The sequence below is a fragment of the Balaenoptera physalus genome, assembly GCF_965194825.1.
Source record: "Balaenoptera physalus genome assembly, chromosome: 2".
NCBI classification, from domain to species: Eukaryota; Metazoa; Chordata; class Mammalia; order Artiodactyla; family Balaenopteridae; genus Balaenoptera; species Balaenoptera physalus.
Window position 1 is genome coordinate 86866245 of NC_138883.1, and position 19168 is coordinate 86885412.

A 19168-nucleotide genomic window follows, 5' to 3' on the forward strand; every position below is an offset into this window, starting at 1 on the left:
TAGGGATTATATGAGGTAGGATGTATGACGCACTTAATTCCATGCCTCACATACCCTGAAACACAGCACAGGCGTTAGATAGATATGGAGATGACACAACTCAAATACACAGGAAACAAAAGCAGCTCTGGTGCCAGGACGATGTAACAACCAATGAATTTCCTCAGTTTGCGAGACTCAGAAAGCGCCCTTGGGGCAGACTCTGAGGACTTTACCTCTGTGTCTCCGGAAGCCACAGTGGCTGGGCCTGGGTCACACCAGAGACCCAGTAAACAATAAATGGATTGAACTCCTCTATTAATATGATTTGAGGGACTAGAAAGGGGTTATTTGGGGGTAGGTAGGTAGAGGGGAGATACAAGCCAAGGTACTGGCTTTCAATAGGACATCTGGGAAAGCCAAAGGGCCCTGAGCACAAGGGAGAGGGGAGCGGAGCTTCCGGAGGAAGATGGTGCCAGGAAAAGGAAGAGGTCTAAGAAAAATTTCACCTATTTTGAATCTGCTCAAAATGCATTACATTTCCTCTCCCTCCTAGAACCAACACAGGGGTCAGTGGATGTTGCCAATCAAGACCCGGCTTCCTATCTACCCGACTGGACTCTGCTAGGAGACGGAGGCTTATGCAGGACTCCAGCCGTGTAACCGGGACGGAGGAGCCATTGCGTGTATCGGGCTCCGTCTCTGCAGCAGCTGACCCTGCATTCGCTGTGGTCCGAGGGAGAATGAGGCAAAAGGGAGCACTCACCAGGCTTCACAGTGGCAGATTTCCGGCCTCGCTTGGCAGGGGACCGTTCCTCCTCAGAAGTGGGAAGTTTTCTTTTGCCTGAGGGAACTCCAGTGGAGGCACGAGGGCTTTCTGTGATCTTTCGGGTAGGGGTTGTACTGCTGCTGCTGGAGGCAGTGGGGGTGGCGGGGGAGCTGATGTTACTTCGCCGCTTCCGTTTCCCTTCCACCAAGTTGTCTATGGGAGGATAAGCCGAAGGTGAGTCAACTCCCATGGTCTGAGGCCCTGAATGCCAAGAAGCTGGGCACAGCCTGATTCAGAGACCGCCACACCCTTTCCCCCACCTCCCATGGGGGCAGGAAGCCTCTTTTAAGGCCACCATATTTTCTGTTTCAGTCTCTGCCATGACTAAAATGTGCTGGGTCCCTTATAGAACTGGGGAGGCCAAAAAAAATCTGAGGACTTACTATTTGGTCCTGGCAAGAAAACAGAGCTATGCAGTGGCTCCAAAAAAACTGGCTCATTACCATCTCATAAACAACAAAGGAATGATAAGATTCAGGGAAGCATTACTGACTGCTCTAAAAGCCACTCCTCCTACCACAAGCAGGCCAGGGTCCTGATGCAGTTAGTTGTTCAGGAAGCAAGGGTCTTACCTAAGCTGATATCTGCTGCCTTGGTGAGGGGTGTCACTGCCTCATATGGGCCTAGGCCGTACTGCTCTCTCAGTCTGTTTCCTTGCTCCAAGGACAAGATGACAGCCATTCGCTTATACCACTTCCTCTGGCCTTCTTTTTCAATGCTGTAGTACAGCTCTCCAGACTCCTTCCTATGCCCTTTCACCACTCCTGGGTAGAAAAAAACAGAAAAGCAGCTCGCTGTTTAGGCTGCTCAGCATCCACTCAGAGCAGGCCTGAGTCAGGGAATTAGAGCAGGTACAACAGAGGACTGCAGTGAGGGCTGAACAGAACCCTGGCTGTCAATCGCAGACACCGCCACCACTTAGGGTACATGTAGACACCACCCAGGGACTGGAACGTGAAGTTTCTCAGCAGGAGGAGCCCTTTAGTTATAAAATAAAGCTTCCTAAAGCCAGCCTTTGCGGGTTGTTAGCGGTTCAAATGGTTCTTGAAGTGAAACGGCATGTGGTTTGTTAAACAGTCCCATTACAACTTTACTAAACCTTCCCTTCTCGGTTTCTTTGGAGGCTGGGTGATAATTCTTGAGTTAAGTTGTAGATGAAAGATGACATCATTCAAAGAGAGAGAGCGTGTGTCTGTGTAGCAAAATCAAAACAGAGATATAGAGCAGAGAAAGGAAAAAAATAAATCCTGCCTCTCCTCCCTAATCTTCCCTCCTTATTATCTACTTCTCTGCTCTTGTTCTGATTCAGAACCTCAAGATAAGGCCTCTAGATTAGAAGGAACACGATGTGGGGTATAAAAGGAAACTGGGCTGGAATTCAGGAGACCTGAGCCTAGGCCTAATTCTGCTACCACCAAGCTGTGTGATCTTGGGCAAGACCCATTTCCAATCCTATGAAAAAGATACATATATAAATATAAACATAAATGCAACACACATATGATATAAAAACAGGGCACTAATGTGAATACTTTCTCATTCCTATGAACAGAAGGGTTCATTTGTTCTCTCCCATTAGCCTGTGCTTAAATGAAGGGCTAAAAGAAACCCAGAGCATGCACCAAGGGAAAAAAAAAAAGATAGAGGAGAAAGCAGGCCTTGGTTCTCTCCCTTACCTATGCCACAGAATTACTCTCTTTCCCCTTGCTTGTTCATCTCCTGGCTTAAATCTCTAAATCAAAAAGACCCCTCAAGAGCACAAAGAAGCCCAAGGCCAACAATACACTTCACACTAATGACGAGCTACTAGAACTAGAAGCAGTCTAGTGTTAACATTAGCAGACAGCCTCAATAAATGGGACACAGAATCCCCTCCCCTGTATGCCATAATTCACTCAGGATAGAGAACTGCCTCTCTCTTAAGAGGGCCTAATGTGGACCTCCAAGAGAGGCTTTACACCAGAAAGAGGAACAAATGCATTTGATACAAACTATGTAAGTCACAGGTCATAAAAGATCTCAATCCATGTGCTACTAACTGATGCTACATGGAGTTAAGTGTTATCCAAAACTAGAAGGTGAAGTGGCCCATATAACAATGAAATAAAGGGGCAAACAGCAACTACTCAGGAGTCCAAATCACGAGAAAGTCTGAAGAGACTTCAATAGAGGCATTTTTGCCCATTATATACCAATCCTTGTTCCAAAAAATCCCCCAGAAAAAGGATGTTTTTAAATGGTAAACTCAATGCAAACATGTATTCCCAAATTACCTCACAGAAAAGAGGCAACATATTCAAAGAATGGGCACATGAAACAGTCATAACAGACAGAAATCTCTCACCATCACCAGTACAGGGAACTGTACCGGTTTAAAAAAAAAAAAAAAGGCACCATTTTTCCAAACCAGAGAGTAAGTGGTGGGTGTGCAGACATACAAACACAGCACTAACAACCTCCTCCTAAGCAAAAATATCTCAATATATTTGCCACACTCACCTACCTAAGGTTCCCATCAAGAAAGGTAGTAAGTTTACAAGTCAGTGGTGAAAGAAAAGAAAATGGAAAGGGAAAAACACTAACTTTACAATGGAGAAACTTGGCAAACACCACCTTCACCGATGATGAAGGTTAATATCAGCAGAGATGCCCTTTGGATGTCACATACTCCCCTCCCACATACAATGTGTTGAGAAAGGCACTTCACTTCTGTAGCATTCTTTTCCAAAACCCATAATGCCAATCTAATCAAGAGAAAACATGAGACAAACCCAAACTGAAGGACATTCAAAAAATACCTGACCAGTACTCCTCAAAACTGTCAAGGTCATGAAAAACAAGAAAAGATTCAGAAATTGTTACAGATCAGAGAACAAAAGACACATGAGGGGGCTTCCCTGGTGGTGCAGTGGTTAAGAATCCGCCTGCCAATGCAGGGGACATGGGTTCGAGCCCTGGTCCGGGAAGATCTCACATGCCACGGAGCAACAAAGCCTGTGTGCCACAACTACTGAGCCTGCGCTCTAGAGCCCGCGAGCCACAACTACTGAGCCCACGAGTCACAACTACTGAGCCCACGTGCCACAAGTACTGAAGCCCGTGCACCTAGAGCCCGTGGTCAACAACAAGAGAAGCCACCGCAATGAGAAGCCCGCGCACCGCAATAAAGAGTAGCTCCCACTCGCCGCAGCTAGAGAAAGCCCGTGCACAGCAACGAAGACCCAACGCAGCCAAAAATAAATAAATAAAATAAATAAATTTATTTTAAAAAAAAAGACAATAAGAAGACACATGAGGACTAAATGCAATACAATAATCCTGGATTGGATCCTGGGACAGAAAAAGGACATGGAAAAGCTGGTGAAATCCAAAAAAGTCAGGAATTTAGTTAATAGTAATGAGCCAAGGTAGTTTTCTTAGTTTTGACACACGTACCATGCTAACATAAAATGTTAACAACAGGGAAAGGGGAAAGCTGTGTGAGGGCTTCATGGGAACTCTATATACTATTAATACTCTGTACTTTGCAACTTTTCTGTATATATAAAATTTTTCCAAAATAAGAAGTTTATTCAAAAATAAACAAGCAATAAAGAAGAACAAAAAAGCCAGGGGTGAGAGGAACCAGTGTTAGGAATGAAATTTGACTTTAGAGAACACAGAAAAGTACTCAGGCTGCAGTGAACGCTGTTGGTACTGGAGGACTGGAGAGGTGTTAAGAGAGGTCTTGCCTCTTTTATTACCTGCACTGAAATACTCATCCTCCGAAAGGGCTGTCACTTCTGTATCCAGTGGGATGGGGTCACACAGCAGAATGTCTTTGCCCAACACATCACACTCATACCCATCATCAAAGAGCAATTTATACTTCCCAGCTCCAACATCTCGCGTGATTTTTCCAGAGTAAAAATAGCCATTGGATGACCACTTGGCTACAACACGGAGCCCTACAAAGCTGTTCCCTGGAGAGGAGGCATCTAAGCCATCAGAAGGGCCAGCAGCAGTCTGGAAAGGAATCTCTGGAGAGTCGCTTCGACGCAAAGCACCAGCACCCATGTCTGCTCGTCTGGTGGAGTCTGGCACGCGGGGCACGGTACGGGTGAAGGATTTATCGTCTGGCGACATGCTGGGTGAAATGTCCTCTATGCCCAAGGGGCCAGGCACAGCTGTTTCCCTAAACAGAGATAAGAGAAAGGAGAAGGCAGTGAGAATAAGCAGAGAGCAGTACTTACCTACCAATTTTCCCACTCCTTTGTCCATGGGTCTCCAGCCCATTCTTTGCTAACCCATCACAGGCAGAAGCCTGGTGTCTCAGCAGCCTCACTCTGAACCCTGCCCACTCCCCGGTCAGTGTGGGCCCCTCTTCTCCCTCCTGACACCCCACATACTCTCTACTCCCATCTCTTCTCTCTACTCCCTTTTTTCCTGAACAAGTCATAGACTGAGTGTGTCTCACACTACCCGGGTACCTGGTTCCAGTGGTCCGAGAAGGCGGGCGGCCCCTTCGCCCGCGCCCACGAGGCGTGACGGGAGCCTTCCCTCCCTGTCTGATGCCAAGGCCCGCATCACCATCCTCCTCACACACTGGCGTCCCTGTCTGACTGACCCCTTTTCTAGGACTAGAGAATGAAGACAGGTTAGTCTGATAGCACCTGCTACTGGATCCTTCTTCACAGTCTCCCCTTGGTCCTCAGACTACATGCCAGGCCAACATGTGCTGAGCCTCCAGGGCAGCAGGAAGCTGGTCCACACACCCACCACCCAATAGCTGGGAGCAGGAGTACAGGATAACAAGTAAAGGGCATCCTTCTATATGCAAGTCTATTCCCTCCTGACAAAGCTTCCTACTGCTGCCCTCAAAGACAGCACATCCATTTGTGCCCTGCCTTCTCTTGTACTTCAGGCTCTGGATTACCTGTAGAGGAAAACAAAAAGCTAGGGAATGTGTCAAGCTGGGGCCGCTACCCCAAACTTTCTGTACTCCCAACCAAAACACTCACAGGCTGCAGAAAATGGGGGCTGGGGGACAGGAACATGTGCCAGCTTTCCCAAAGTCCCCTCACCTGTTTTCTACGGTTTCTCAGGAAGTCTGCCTCCCAGAGGGCTCCACCCTACCTCCCATGCAAACCCAAAACAGGAGAGGAACGAAAGGGGAGGAAGAGGAGTTGATTTATCCTAGAAGGAGGATGGGGGGACTTCCCATTACTCCCCTTTTCCCGTGATATTAAAACGTCAGCAACCCTGCCCCTGCTGTGGCTCTCTCTCTGGAGACCCTGTCTGCACCTCAGTTTTCCTGGGCCTCCTCGGGAGCTGGGCAAGGCAAAATCTGCGGGTTCTGTCCCACTGGTTTTCCCTTTGAGTGGTCCGGCTCCTCTCCCTGAGCTGCCACTGCTGTGCATGGCTGACAGACTTGTCCCACTTGACGTGCGGTGTAAGCTGGAGGCCTTGGAGGAGAAGGAGCTGATATCCCCCAGGTCACCTGAAGAGCCCCCAGTCTGTGAAGGGGAAACTTCAGTTTCACACTCCTGACACTCTACAACTGGCTCTTCAGTCTCCTGTAAGGAAGAAATGGATACAAGAGCTTAAAAAAGCCACAATAACATAATGCTCATGTGATGGTTGGAAAATCCTAAATGGTAAGAAATTTCAATTCAGAAAGGTGGGAATTAGGAGGGTACTTTCTGGAGGAATGGAAATGTTCCATATCTTGCTTTGAGTAGTGATTACATATAACTGTCAAAGTCACTGAACTGAACATTTAAGACCTGTGCATTCTACAGGGAATACATATCTCAATAAAAAATAAAATAAAGGTGGTACTAGATCAGAAGAAAGAAACCTCTATCCTGAGCTAAGTTAAATTATCTTTTTACTGGACAAGTTCACAACCTTTGGCTGCTGAGAACCCAGCAAGGATTCCAACCCAGAGGACACAGGTAACTCCCTGTCTAACAGAAGAAAGGTAAGGAAGTAGCTAGGTTAGAGGAAGAAGTGGTTAGGAGCCCTTCTGGGTACATGATTATAGCAGTGGGTAGCCTTACATGTTTTTTGAAATTAGATATTTTCTATTACCTTTCAATATGTGATCAAGGAAATTAAAAATTATAGGCAAAAATAGCTATATAATGGTATCACTGTTTACCAAAATGAAAACCAAAAAGGCAATAATCAAAATACACGAATTTCCGGTATCTATAGAGGACAGGAATATTAAACTGACTTTATCTCACTCACATGCCTACTTTGATGGATTGGTAGTGGTTGCCTGGAGCTCAGTTTTAAGCAGCCACTAAGGCTAATTCCCAGGTTTAGTGAGGAAAGGTTCTAGGACCCATCAGCAATGTCCTCTATGGGCACAGGACTGAGAAATTACAGCACAGGTGCTGCACATTTGCTTTCCTACTCTAGCCTGTTCATGCCTTATCGTGCTAATTATCAGAGAAAATATGGAGAAGTATAAGACAGACTCTTCCCTCAAAGAGTTTACAATCTCTCTGGGAGACAGTATGCAATGCACACATGTTTAAATAATGCTATAAGATGATAAAATGATTATTTTTGACCACTCCCTTCTTGAAAATCTCTTCTCTAAAATCTATAAAGTCACTTTTTCTTCCTTTCATTCTACCTCTTTAGCTACTTCTATTTGTACTTGTTTTTTGGTTCCTCTTTCTCTGCCTATTCCTTTTAAATTAGTATTTCCCAGGACTCTGTTCTCATTCCTTTCCTCACTCTCCCATGCTTTCTCTGGCCAGTCTTACCTGACTTATTCCGGCCTGTCTACCAACAATACAATGATGACTCAGCTCCAAATTCACGGATGCGAATGCCTACTAAACTCTTCCCCTTGTATGTACTAGGGACACCTGCAATTTAACCCATCCAAAACTCAGTCTGTCATCTTCTCTTCATTTCCTTGCCTTCAGTGAGTGAATCCTGGACATCCCCAGTGTATCTCATACCCTGCTGCTCTCTGTAGCAGGGGCTGGTTTTTCTCAACCAAACCTCAATTCAAGAGTTTGGAGATGAGAGGCCTCCTTGCTCCCCACTGCCATTAACAGATCATTTCTAACTCCCCACTTCTTGCTCCTACCAAATCATTATTTGCCATTCTGTTACACTCTCTCCTTCCCTCGTTGTTACTCACCAACATTCTACCAATTACTGACTCTCATGCATGAACACCTTATACTCCTGGTTCACAGCCTCCCTTCCACTGTCATTTTCTGAGGCTAACATCCATCAGATGACCCATCCAGCAACAATCTTTCCTGATCTAATTACCACCATTAACCTTTTCCTCTGCTCTACCTCAGCCACCTGCTACTACCAGAGTCATTACCAGAAACTGCACCACTTCCAGAAATCTCACCATTCTCCAATCACCATCTCCTATCATCCAACTTGCCTTCTTTAGCTGGATGTGAGTCAGCATAATCTGCCAAGGTCACTTGACTAAAGCAGGTGTTGTGAGCTCAGAACTTAGGTCAACTCCTTCTCTTGGACATGGCAAATGAGCAGGGGCAAGACCAGCCTAGAGGGCTGGGACTCCAGGCTGCGTCTCAGTTGGAGAGTAGGCCCAAAGAACCGTAGCTAACTATACCTGACTTTGCAACTGTTCAAAAGTTGAGCCCTTGCTCTTATAATGACTTGGGCCCAGGCTCCAAGGTGGCCTCTTGTGATCTTCTTAATGTATTTGCTTATTTTTTTCCTGTGTGTCCCTCCTACTAGACTACAGAGGCCACATTAAGACAGAGTAGTAACCATCTTCTTTCCTGGATTTATCCTCAAAATAGCACAGTGCCTGCCACAAAAGAGGTCCTCAGTAAATATTTACTGCATGAAGGATCTTCTCTCTCAAACCACTGTCCTGTTTATATTCTCTCAGTAAATGGTACCACCATCTATCTGCCCAGGCATCATATATGATTCCTCCCTCTCCCACAATCCCCACATTCAGGAATTCACCAAAGTCTATCAATTTCACCTTCTATATATGTATTTTTTTACATCTATTTCCCTCCTCTCAATCCCCACTACCACTGTCCTAATTTGACACTCATTGCCTCTTGTCTGAACTACGCCTCTAACCTCTCCCATTCCAATCAATTGTTACACTGCTGCCAATCGGACCTTTCCAACATGCAAATCTGAGCATGTCATCCCTCTCCCCCAAATTCTTTAAAGGCTTTCCATCACACAAAAGATAAAAATCTAAACTCTCTTCTATGATACACAAAGCCTTATGCTCTGGGCCCCTACCAACCTCAAGAGCATCCTCTCTCACCATTCCCTGCCCTACCGTCCTTGTCACATTCTAAATATTCATTAAGCATGCCATGCTGTCTACATATTTACAAACCTTTTCATTCTGCCTGCAGTGTCCTCCTCCCCTGCCCTTCGATCTTATCTGCAGCACTTTGAGCACTACATCTTCTGTGAGGCCTTTTAGTCACCTTCAGGTAAGCTAGCAGGCTCTGGCCCCTCTTTCTAACACATCTTTCCATACCTCTACAACAGCAACCACAAGTTCTGGATTTGTTGCATGTCCAGTGTAAATGAGCTCCTAAGAGAATAGGGACCCTGTCTTTTTATCTTCTTAGTCTCAGTGCCCGCCATAGTGCTAGGAACACAGCAAAAAAGAAGTTGCTTGTAAATAAATGAATAAAATTTTTAAAATACTATAAACAACGGCTATGAGAGATGAGGGAAGGAAAGTTCCCAGAATCCTCTGACGTCAACCTGTCCACCTTCACACCTCTACACATCTTTGGGCTGCCTACCAAACGTACTGTTCCCACATCTGTGCTCTTTACGTTCTGCCTCTGTGCCTTTGCTCACCAAGCCTTCTTTCTATAGAACACCCTTTCCCTGTATCTCCCAATATCTAAAACCTTCAGTGTCCAACTCAAGTACTTTCTGGCCCTCACCCAGAAAGCCTTTATCAAAATTCTCTTCAGATACATTTCCTCCTCTTCTGAACTACTACACACACCTTCCATTTGACACACATCCCTTTCACTCTTAAGAGACAGCACAATGCAGTAGTTAGGAATGCAGGCTGTGGAATTAGACTGCCTGGGATGAATTCTAGTTCCTCTGTTTATTAGCTTTGTAGCATTAAGCAAGTGATTTTAACTTGCTATGTCAGTTTCTTGAGTGCAAAATGGGAATAACAATATCTACCTCACAGCTTAGTTGTGAGAATTAAATGAGTTAAATCACGTAAAAGTCCTTAGAATAGTGCCTGGCAGAAATAGAGACACAGATGTAGAGAACAAACATACGGACACCAAGGGAGGAAGGTGGTGGGGTGGTGGGGTGGGATGAATTGGGAGATTGGGATTGACATGTGTACACTAATATGTATAAAATAGATAACTAATAAGAACCGGCTGTATAAAAAATAAATAAAATTCAAAAGAAAAAAAAGAGTGCCTGGCATATAGCTAGTGCTCAATAAATGTTAGTTGCTATTACTATTTTATTTAATTATGGCAAGTGTTTCCCAAACTATGTAACATAGGGATATAATACACATTACTTTAAAAAATGTTCAATGGTCAAATAAATTTGGGAAATGCTGTGTTACACAATAAAATATATTTTTTTAAATATTTATTCATTTACTTTGGCTGCGCCGGTTCTTAGCTGTGGAGTCTCTGTTGCGGTGTGCGGGATCTTTTAGTTGCGGCATGTGGGCTCATAGTTGTGGCATGCACGCAGGATCTAGTTCCCCGATCAGGGATCGAACCTGGAGCCCCTGCATTGGGAGCACAGAGTCTTACCCACTGGACCACCAGGGAAGTCCCGAAATAGATATCTTTACTGGAGGACTTCTTAGAGGCTTTAATGTAATACGCACTGTGAATCTCCATGGTGGGGGAGGGGGCAGTTACAGCACTAGGTGTTTTCTCAAACTTAATATTTATGACCGTGGAACTTTGTTTTCCCTCTCAGAGTATCTAGCAGGCCTGCCGTTTCCAAAAATATACTTTAGAAAGCACCATAAAAAATATTAAATAAAGTAATATGTATAACACTTAAAAATAGTACCTGGCACATAGTTCAGTGTAGACTACAACAGTTACAAAAACTTTTTATGAAAGCAAATTTTTTCTATAAAGCTGCTAAGCTCACAATTTTTCCAAACTAGTAGTAACATTGAAAAAAATTTCGTAAACATAAAATTGAAGGTAAATCAACGTTTTAAAAGAAATATTTCTGGAATTTAGTGTATAATAAATAAAGAATTGGGAACTCCCTGGCAGTCCAGTTGTTAGGACTCCATGCTTTCACTGCTGAGGGCCCAGGTCCAATCCCTAGTCGGAGAACTAAGATCCTGCAAGGTGCACAGCACGGCCAAAAAAAAAAAAAAAAAAAAAAAAGACAATTTCTCAAACTAATATAAAATGCTTTCTGACATGAGGGCCACAATGGCCCATTAATGAACAATAGCAATAATATGTTCCACTTAAAACTATATACCAGTTTTGGACTTCCCAGGTGGCACAGTGGTTTAGAATCCACCTGCCAATGCAGGGGACATGGGTTCGAGCCCTGGTCCGGGAAGATCCCACATGCCGCAGAGCAACTAAGCCTGTGCGCCACAACTACTGACCCTACGCTCTAGAGCCCGCATGCCACAACAAGAGAAGCCACTGCAATGAGAAGTCCGTGCACCGCAATGAAGAGTAGCCCCGCTCACCACAACTAGAGCAAGCCTGCTGGCCGCAACTAGAGAAAAGCCCGCACGTAGCAACAAAGACCCAATGCAGCCAAATAAATAAATAAATAAATTTTTATATTAAAAAAATTTCAAAATAAAAAAATAAATAAAACTATACACCAGTTTAATTCTCCCTGAGCACAACCTCCTATACGGCTAGCTAGCAGAATTAAAGAAAAGTGCTTGACTAAGGAATAGAATAGCTATGCCTCTTATCAATTACTAAAATGGTTCCCAGATATTAACATATATACCAAGAAAAAAGTGCCAGATCTTTAATTCTAGAAAATCTCTCTAACTTCAGCAAGTATTAGATCTAAACAAAGTCAGCACACAACATTGTACACTATAACAGTCAATAAACACCAATATTATGCTGACACTGGGAATGAGTCCATAATGAATCCTACTAAGAAATAAAGGTTCATCTCCGGGACTTCCCTGGTGGCGCAGTGGTTAAGATCCGCCTGCCAATGCAGGGGACATGGGTTCGAGCCCTGGTCTGGGAAGACCCCACATGTCGCGGAGCAACTAAGCCTGTGCGTCACAACTACGGAAGCCCACGAGCCCTAGAGCCCATGCACCACAACTACTGAGCCCGAGTGCTGCAACTACTGAAGCCCGTGCGCCTAGAGCCGGTGCTCCATCACAAGAGAAGCCACCGCAATGAGAAGCCCACGCACCGCAACGAAGAGTAGCCCCCACAGCAACAAAAACCCAACGCAGCCAAAAAAATAAATTAAATAATTTAAAAAAAAAAAGGTACATCTCCTACTAACAGGTTCACAACCACACACGAATGGAGACCAAGACCAGTGAGTAAAAAATGGTAACACATGATAAAACAGTGAGAAACGATGAGAAAATACATGCAGCTAAGCAGGTAGTTCTACACTTCATTAGTTTCCATGGATTAAAAACAACACATTAACAGGGAACTATATTCAACATCCTGGGATAAACCGTAATGGAAAAGAATATAAAAAAAAGCATGTCTCTATGTGTATAACTGAGTCACTTCGCTGTACAGCAGAGATGGACACAACAGTGTAAATCAACTACAATAAAAAAAAATTTTTTTTTAAACACATAAAATCTTTACACATGAGAGAGATGTATCAATCTGTTCTTTATAGATACAGAATGCATGATGGGACTGGTTAAATAAGTGACCAGAGGTCAAACAGCAAACCTATGGTTGGGAAAGACAGAGCTCAGAACTCTAGCCCAGTTGTTATATCTTTCTCATAAAAGGATTAAGGAAAACACAGTGTTAGTAGCTAGTTGTATAAGGAAGAGGGGAGCAGGTAGAGAGCCAGGGTAATTCTTCTATTGAAAAAAATTTGCCACATAGACCCACAGTGTACATTACCTCAGTTACTTTTCTTTCTACCTCTGTTCCGTCCACATAATACACATCTGTGATGACACGAGTGACAAGTGTGCGAACCTCACGAATTGTTCTCATGTGGCGATGCAAGACATGGCCATGAGGGGGCTGAGGCATATCAAACTCTTCCTCTCCCTGTGATAAAAAATAGAGAGTCTCATAGCAAACTGTCAGAATCACAAGTCAACTGCTTCATGATGAGCACTGTTCAGAGGTTCCATGAATCTAATGTGATGGAATTTTCCAGTTGCTTTGTTTCTATTCACCTATAGGTAACACTAGGGATGGACCAGCTGTCTAGCCAGAGGCTAGGAAAAGTCTGTATCAGTTTCACCTAAAACAACCTATTTCTGTCTAAATTAAAAGCATAACATCTAGCACTTATATCTAGGATATTTAAGTGAAACTTTAACCCCCTAAAAGCACATTGAGATTGTAATCCTCCTGATTTTGTTGCTGACTTGTCAATCAGCATTCAAGTTTATACTTACAACAGCTCTTCAGATAAAAGGAAGGCATTCTTTAGAACTTTATATAAAACAATAACATCTGTTAATCTCAGTGCAGTCTGTTTTTCCTGCATTAGTAAGTGAAAACTACGGTATATTTATACCTGGAACAAGACACACTGATTTCTCCTAGAATTAAATATGAAATATTTGATCTATTCCAAATAAGAGACTGTAACTAAAGAGTTGAGCTAGTGTCCAGAAACAGAGAACATTAGCAAATTAGGATTTCATATCTGGTTGTACCATAATCAGTTATATAGTTTAAATAAGACCCTACATTTTTATGACAACTGTTACCTACATGTTTTCTCATAACACCTAGATCACATTTATCCATATCCAAGCCCCCCACCCCGCTTCTACCCCATGGCTCTGCAACTGTGAGAGGAAATGCACACTTTTTTCTCCCACCTTATTTCCCCTATAGTAGACTGATTTTACTTTCTGCAGTCAGTGTCAAGGTATCTAAGTCTTTCAAAAGAGTTCTATTTACCACTGCAATAATGAGTCTGTTTTTTTCCTGATAGTGTGATAGTAATTTACCTAAAGTAATTTCTCTGAATAATTTGCACTCCAACTTCATGTTAGGGGTGAAATATCTACTAAAATTATGTGAATAAATATAAATAAAATAAAATGCATGGAAACTTATTCAACCAATTCCTTAAAATACTTCTGTATATACAACTTTGGTCAATGAATGGTCAGGGCATTGGTCTGTCACACGTCAGTCATCAGGGTGCATCAGAACCATGGCAGCCTGGACTTCCTGCCTGCACACGCAGGGGTCTAAAAGGTTTCAGCACGCTTTATATATCCCTGAAATGCAGCCAAAAAGCCTCCCTGTATTCTTCCATTACAACAGCCAGACAAATGATCACTTCAAGAGAGACACCTAAATAAACATGTCTGATAGAATAAGAAAGGAGAGAAGGGAAAGAGGGCAGATAAAAAGGAAGTTATGCTTACTCTCTTCAAATAGTCTTCTGAAAAGAGGTTTCTGTAAAGATAAATAGCTTGAGGATCTTGTTATAATTAAGGGAAGATAAAATAAAAATAAAACCACACTTTCACTTCATAGAAAACCACTTGGGACCCACTTGTCCAGGCCCACTTGACATATAAATGGAAATTTAAGGTATGTCAAATGTAGGCTGCCTATGTTTTTCTCTGAGTACTGAACTGAGTCCTACCCAGACTGCAAGGGATAAAAAAGCACTGACACTTGGAAAACCTCCATACAGCGTTCCTCATTTTCCAACCATTCTTCAAAAGATGGCACACCAACCCCAATTTCTGTTACTGTACCCACCATTTATATTTTTTTATTGTGGTAAAATATACTTAATATAAAATTTACCATTTTAACCATTTTTAAATATACAGTTTGTAGCATTATGTACATTCACATTATTGTAAAAACATCACCATATTCACCTCCAGAACTTTTTTATCTTTCTCAACGGAAACTCTGTACCCAATCAGCATCTGTATTTTTCTAGCACTTTTCTTTCCTTAGCAGGAGCAACTAGCTCTTAAATATGTCATTTCACTCTGTATGACATAGTAGTAGTATAGCATAAGTGGTGGTTGTGCTGGTAACAGCTGCAGTAGTAGTAGTTAAAACAATAATAACCAATAGGTTGTAGCAGTAGCCAACACATATTGAGCATTTACTGTGTGTCACACCCAGTGCTAAGAGCTTTGCAAGCTTTACCTCAGAGAACTTTCACAACATCCAGATGACATCTGACTCTAAAGCCTGAGCTCTGGCTCACTGGCTCCTATCATCATGTTGAGACAAGAACAGAAATTATTTCCCTGTTTGACAGAGGGAGGATACGAGGAAGTAAAGGAAAATACAATCTAGTGGCACCCACATGATTGCCGTCTTTAAGATAAAGTTGAACTCTTTTTATAAAGGCAGAGAAACCAAATTACTATGTGGCAGAATCAAACACTTTAAATTAAGGGCGAAAATAAACAGCTGCAAAATAGGGTCTGATGTGCTACAGCCCCTATATCCAAAAGGCTATGCTATTTTGAAACTTCCTGAATTGATAAGGTCTTAGGTCTCAGAGGCTGTGTTACTATAAAAGGCTAATATAAACAGAATTTTTGGAGAGGCATGGATAAACAGAACAAGACTACACAAGCTGTGATTTAAAAATAGAAAAGCAACATAGCATAATGAAAAGAATACCGATTCTGAAGTCAGATATGCTGAGTTCAAATTCCAGTTCTGCCACCTACTGATGGCAAAATCTTGGGCAAGTTACTTAACCTCTCTTCAGCTTGGTTTCTTTACCTGTGAAATGGGAATAACAATACCAACCTCATGGGTTGTCTTGAGCACAATGCTGATATACTGTAGGTGTTCAATAAATAGGAATAATTTTATTTTTAGAAAACAAACAACTTGGACCATTCGAATGAGAGGCACATCACTAGTGAAGCTTTCCTAGGCAGATCCCAAGTGAAGATGATCTACCAGAGCAACTGAAAAGGCAATTTAACCACTATTACTAATGAAATTTTATGAACTTCCTCTTGTTAGCATGTACATTACTACCACCACTTCTTACCCACTCAATTTTCACTAGTACCTACACTTCCCTACTCTATTCCCAAGAACCTGTTCTTCTAGTCTCACGTTCATCAGCCCCAAACCTTTTCTTCCCAGTATGTCTATTCCTAGCCTCTTTCTGCAGTCCCTGGTCACCTGGGGACTTTCCCTGTTAGTGTTCTTTGTTTACAATACTGTGATACACTATCCTTCATGCTTCTTCTACTGCTTCCTCCTTTACTTTCTACTCTCTCAGTTCCTGGGAACACTGGTTAAATAGACTTGGGGGAGAAGCAATTAGCTCTTATGGTTATAAAGGAGGATGAGAAATGATGGCAGAAGGAAAGATTGAATGTAGGAAAGTATTACAGGACCCAGACTATATTCCTGGCTTTCTCTTCCAGTAAAGACCTACTTGACAAACTCTAGCACTATTCCATTTTCCCTGAAAGATTATCTTATTGGCTATAGATACCCATAATTTTCACTACCCTCTCCCAATCCTGGATGAATTGTTTTTATCCTTTAACCACTGGTCTGTATAAAACTGTTAAGAATTATCATTAAGTAGAAGTACCACAACTTAAATTCTCTGGGAATCCAGAAAGTTGAAAACAGGGCCCCTGAGGTACCCTATATGTTCTCTCACCTGGCTATGGAGTGACTCTGTATCATCCCCAGGAGCACTGACTGGCTTCTCACCACTCCCCCTCTCAGTCTGAACTGTGGCATCTTGTTTTCCAGAGTTCTGGTCCACTGTACTGGTCCCTTGTTCACACACATTCTTTACAGTCTGAGTTGCTGCTGAAACAGTTTCGGGGACCCACAGGGAATGCTCTATGGTCTGGATTCCTATGTTATTTTGGCTGGGCCTTTCAATCAAGGCTTCACTAGATTTTCCCTGACTGGCATTCTGTCCTTCTTCCTGGCCTTCTGGCATGTCTGTCTCCATCGCTTCCCCTTGAGGACTGGATGGCTCCTGTGTGGCCACCTCCTGGGAGGCAGGAGAAGCAGGGTCTTTGACAGGACTACTGGGCTTCACAGGTTGTTGACTCTGCCTGGTCCTTTCGTCACCTTCTAATTTTCCCTTCTCTTCATCTTGAGTACTTGGAAAATGGAGCAAGTTCCCCCTGAAAATCAAGCACATAAAGAAACCATGTCAAAAAAAAAAAAGAAACCATATCAAGTAAGCAAGTGTATGTGTGAGTGTGTGTGTGTGTGTGTGTGTGTGTGTGCGTGTGTGTCAAGGGGGAACCATAATTTGGCACTCTGAGATATGTGGGGAAGGGTGAAAATGAGGTAACCGAGTATATGACCTCACAAGATTTCTCATCATAATTGCACTCCTGTGAAAAAATAACGGTACACAGGACTATTCCACCATGATGGTAAAATAGTCATAAAATTTCTTCTCCCCATTAGCTATGAACTCTGAAAACTGACACAGGAAAATAAGGTAAACAAAAGATGCAAAACCATTATTGAAGTCATAGACAGTGAAGGCAACTTAGGGATCTACTTCAAAACAGATCAACTAGGTCAAGATGTCTCATTTGGCTTTATTAATGGTTCTAATATTCCTTAAATGACTCCTAGCATTCTAGATACTGTTCATTACGCCCCTTGACTAATAATTTTAGGAAAAGAAACCCAATCTGTAAAGGAAAGAGTTGTAGGTGAGATTCTAGCTTTGCTAGCTATATTGACATTATCTACAACTGACCATTTCAGAATGACTTGGTTCCTCACAGTTCAAGATATTTCTTTTCATTAGTCTTCCCATTTGGCTATCAGTGATTTATTCATATATCCCACAAGCATTTGATGCATGTCTCCTACAAACCAGATACCATGAAGCCCTGAGGTGCCTAAGAGCTTTCTTAAATGCTCTCAACAATACACCAGAATAAATAGGCCGATTAACTCCAGGTGAGCAAGTTACACAGAAACTTGACATTCACATCTTATTCATCTCCATACTTAAAACACTTAACACAGGGTTTAATATAAAGTAAGTGCTTAATAAATTTACTTTCAACAAAAGAATGTTCTCTCAATCAATTAACTGCAAAAATGTACTTTCAGATTAACTAATTGTATAACTGTGTTCATCATATAGAAAATGCCCATAACTTCTAACTTTTTAGTAAACCATAAGTTCAATGCATCACTGTACTATAAAAAACAACATACTAATGCATTTTTAGGTTGCATTAAATATATAACAACCAAAATAAAGATAAAAAGAATCCATTCTGACCTGACCATGGAAAAACATCTGGAATGTTTCAGGTCATCATATTTTACAAAGCATAAACTGAGATATACCCAGAAGATAACATCCAGGATGATAAAGGGTCTAGAAACTATGTCACATGCTGCTGTGTTTGGCCAGAGAAAGATGGAGCCATCTAGACAGACAAAGCTGTCTCCAACTTGGGAGGAGCTCTCACCCTTAGAAGCTGAACTAACCCGGGTAGACAGAAAAAAGAAGCATGAAGAACTCTTTAGGGCTTGCTCTGCTCCGGATCTTGGAGAAGAAAGAGAAAAGGAGAAGTCTCTGAGGTTTCTATCTTGTGTAGCTCAGTTTACCAAAACAGGAGATCAAAGTGGGATTTAGAAAAGAGTTCTAGCCAAAGAGAGCCTGGTATACATTTGGTTGTTCGAGCTTGTGTCTTCTCTGTCAGGAACCTCAACTGAATGAGGATATATGGTCCAGTGAAGAATAGGTAAGAATAAGATCACCAGAAGACAGATGAATAACACCTATCTGGTTTATAAGTGATCATACATATAAATTACTTAGCACAGTGCTAGATACACAGCAGATGCTCAATTAATATTAGTTGCATAAGACAAAGTATGAACTGAATACCCATGTTTGAATCTTTAAGACATCTAACATATCAACACCTGAGCAATAATGAAAGTGAGCCAAAAGCTAGAAGGGACAAGACTTGATTAACCATTTCAAGAATTCAATTACCATTGTTCCCCACACTTTAAATAAGCCTAGACATTTTACCTCAGAAGCTATTTATTTAGTGTAGAACTTCCAAATAGAGTTTTACTTCTAAAACAAAGCTTTATTTCTTTTGTTTTATTTTTGACTTTTTAATTCTTAATTGACAAATATTAGGCTGCTTTTTTCTCCCAAACTGTT

At 42.3% G+C, this 19168-nt stretch overlaps 1 protein-coding gene across 11 annotated transcripts in view; it reads right to left on the minus strand.

The window, feature by feature from the left end:
• Nucleotides 1-19168, minus strand: part of TP53BP1 (tumor protein p53 binding protein 1) — a 69598-nt gene that overhangs the window by 7183 nt on the left and 43247 nt on the right. For 9 of the 11 annotated variants that reach the window (XM_082450063.1, XM_082450061.1, XM_082450066.1 and 6 more), the window contains 7 exons: nucleotides 16655-17135; nucleotides 12910-13062; nucleotides 6092-6363; nucleotides 5278-5427; nucleotides 4552-4982; nucleotides 1381-1572; nucleotides 746-961 (listed from right to left, as the gene is read on the minus strand). In XM_082450063.1, the coding sequence (XP_082306189.1) occupies nucleotides 746-961; nucleotides 1381-1572; nucleotides 4552-4982; nucleotides 5278-5427; nucleotides 6092-6363; nucleotides 12910-13062; nucleotides 16655-17135 (1895 nt within the window). The remainder of the gene's footprint in view (nucleotides 1-745; nucleotides 962-1380; nucleotides 1573-4551; nucleotides 4983-5277; nucleotides 5428-6091; nucleotides 6364-12909; nucleotides 13063-16654; nucleotides 17136-19168) is intronic. The other 2 variants (XM_082450060.1, XM_082450064.1) reach the window with 1 other exon arrangement.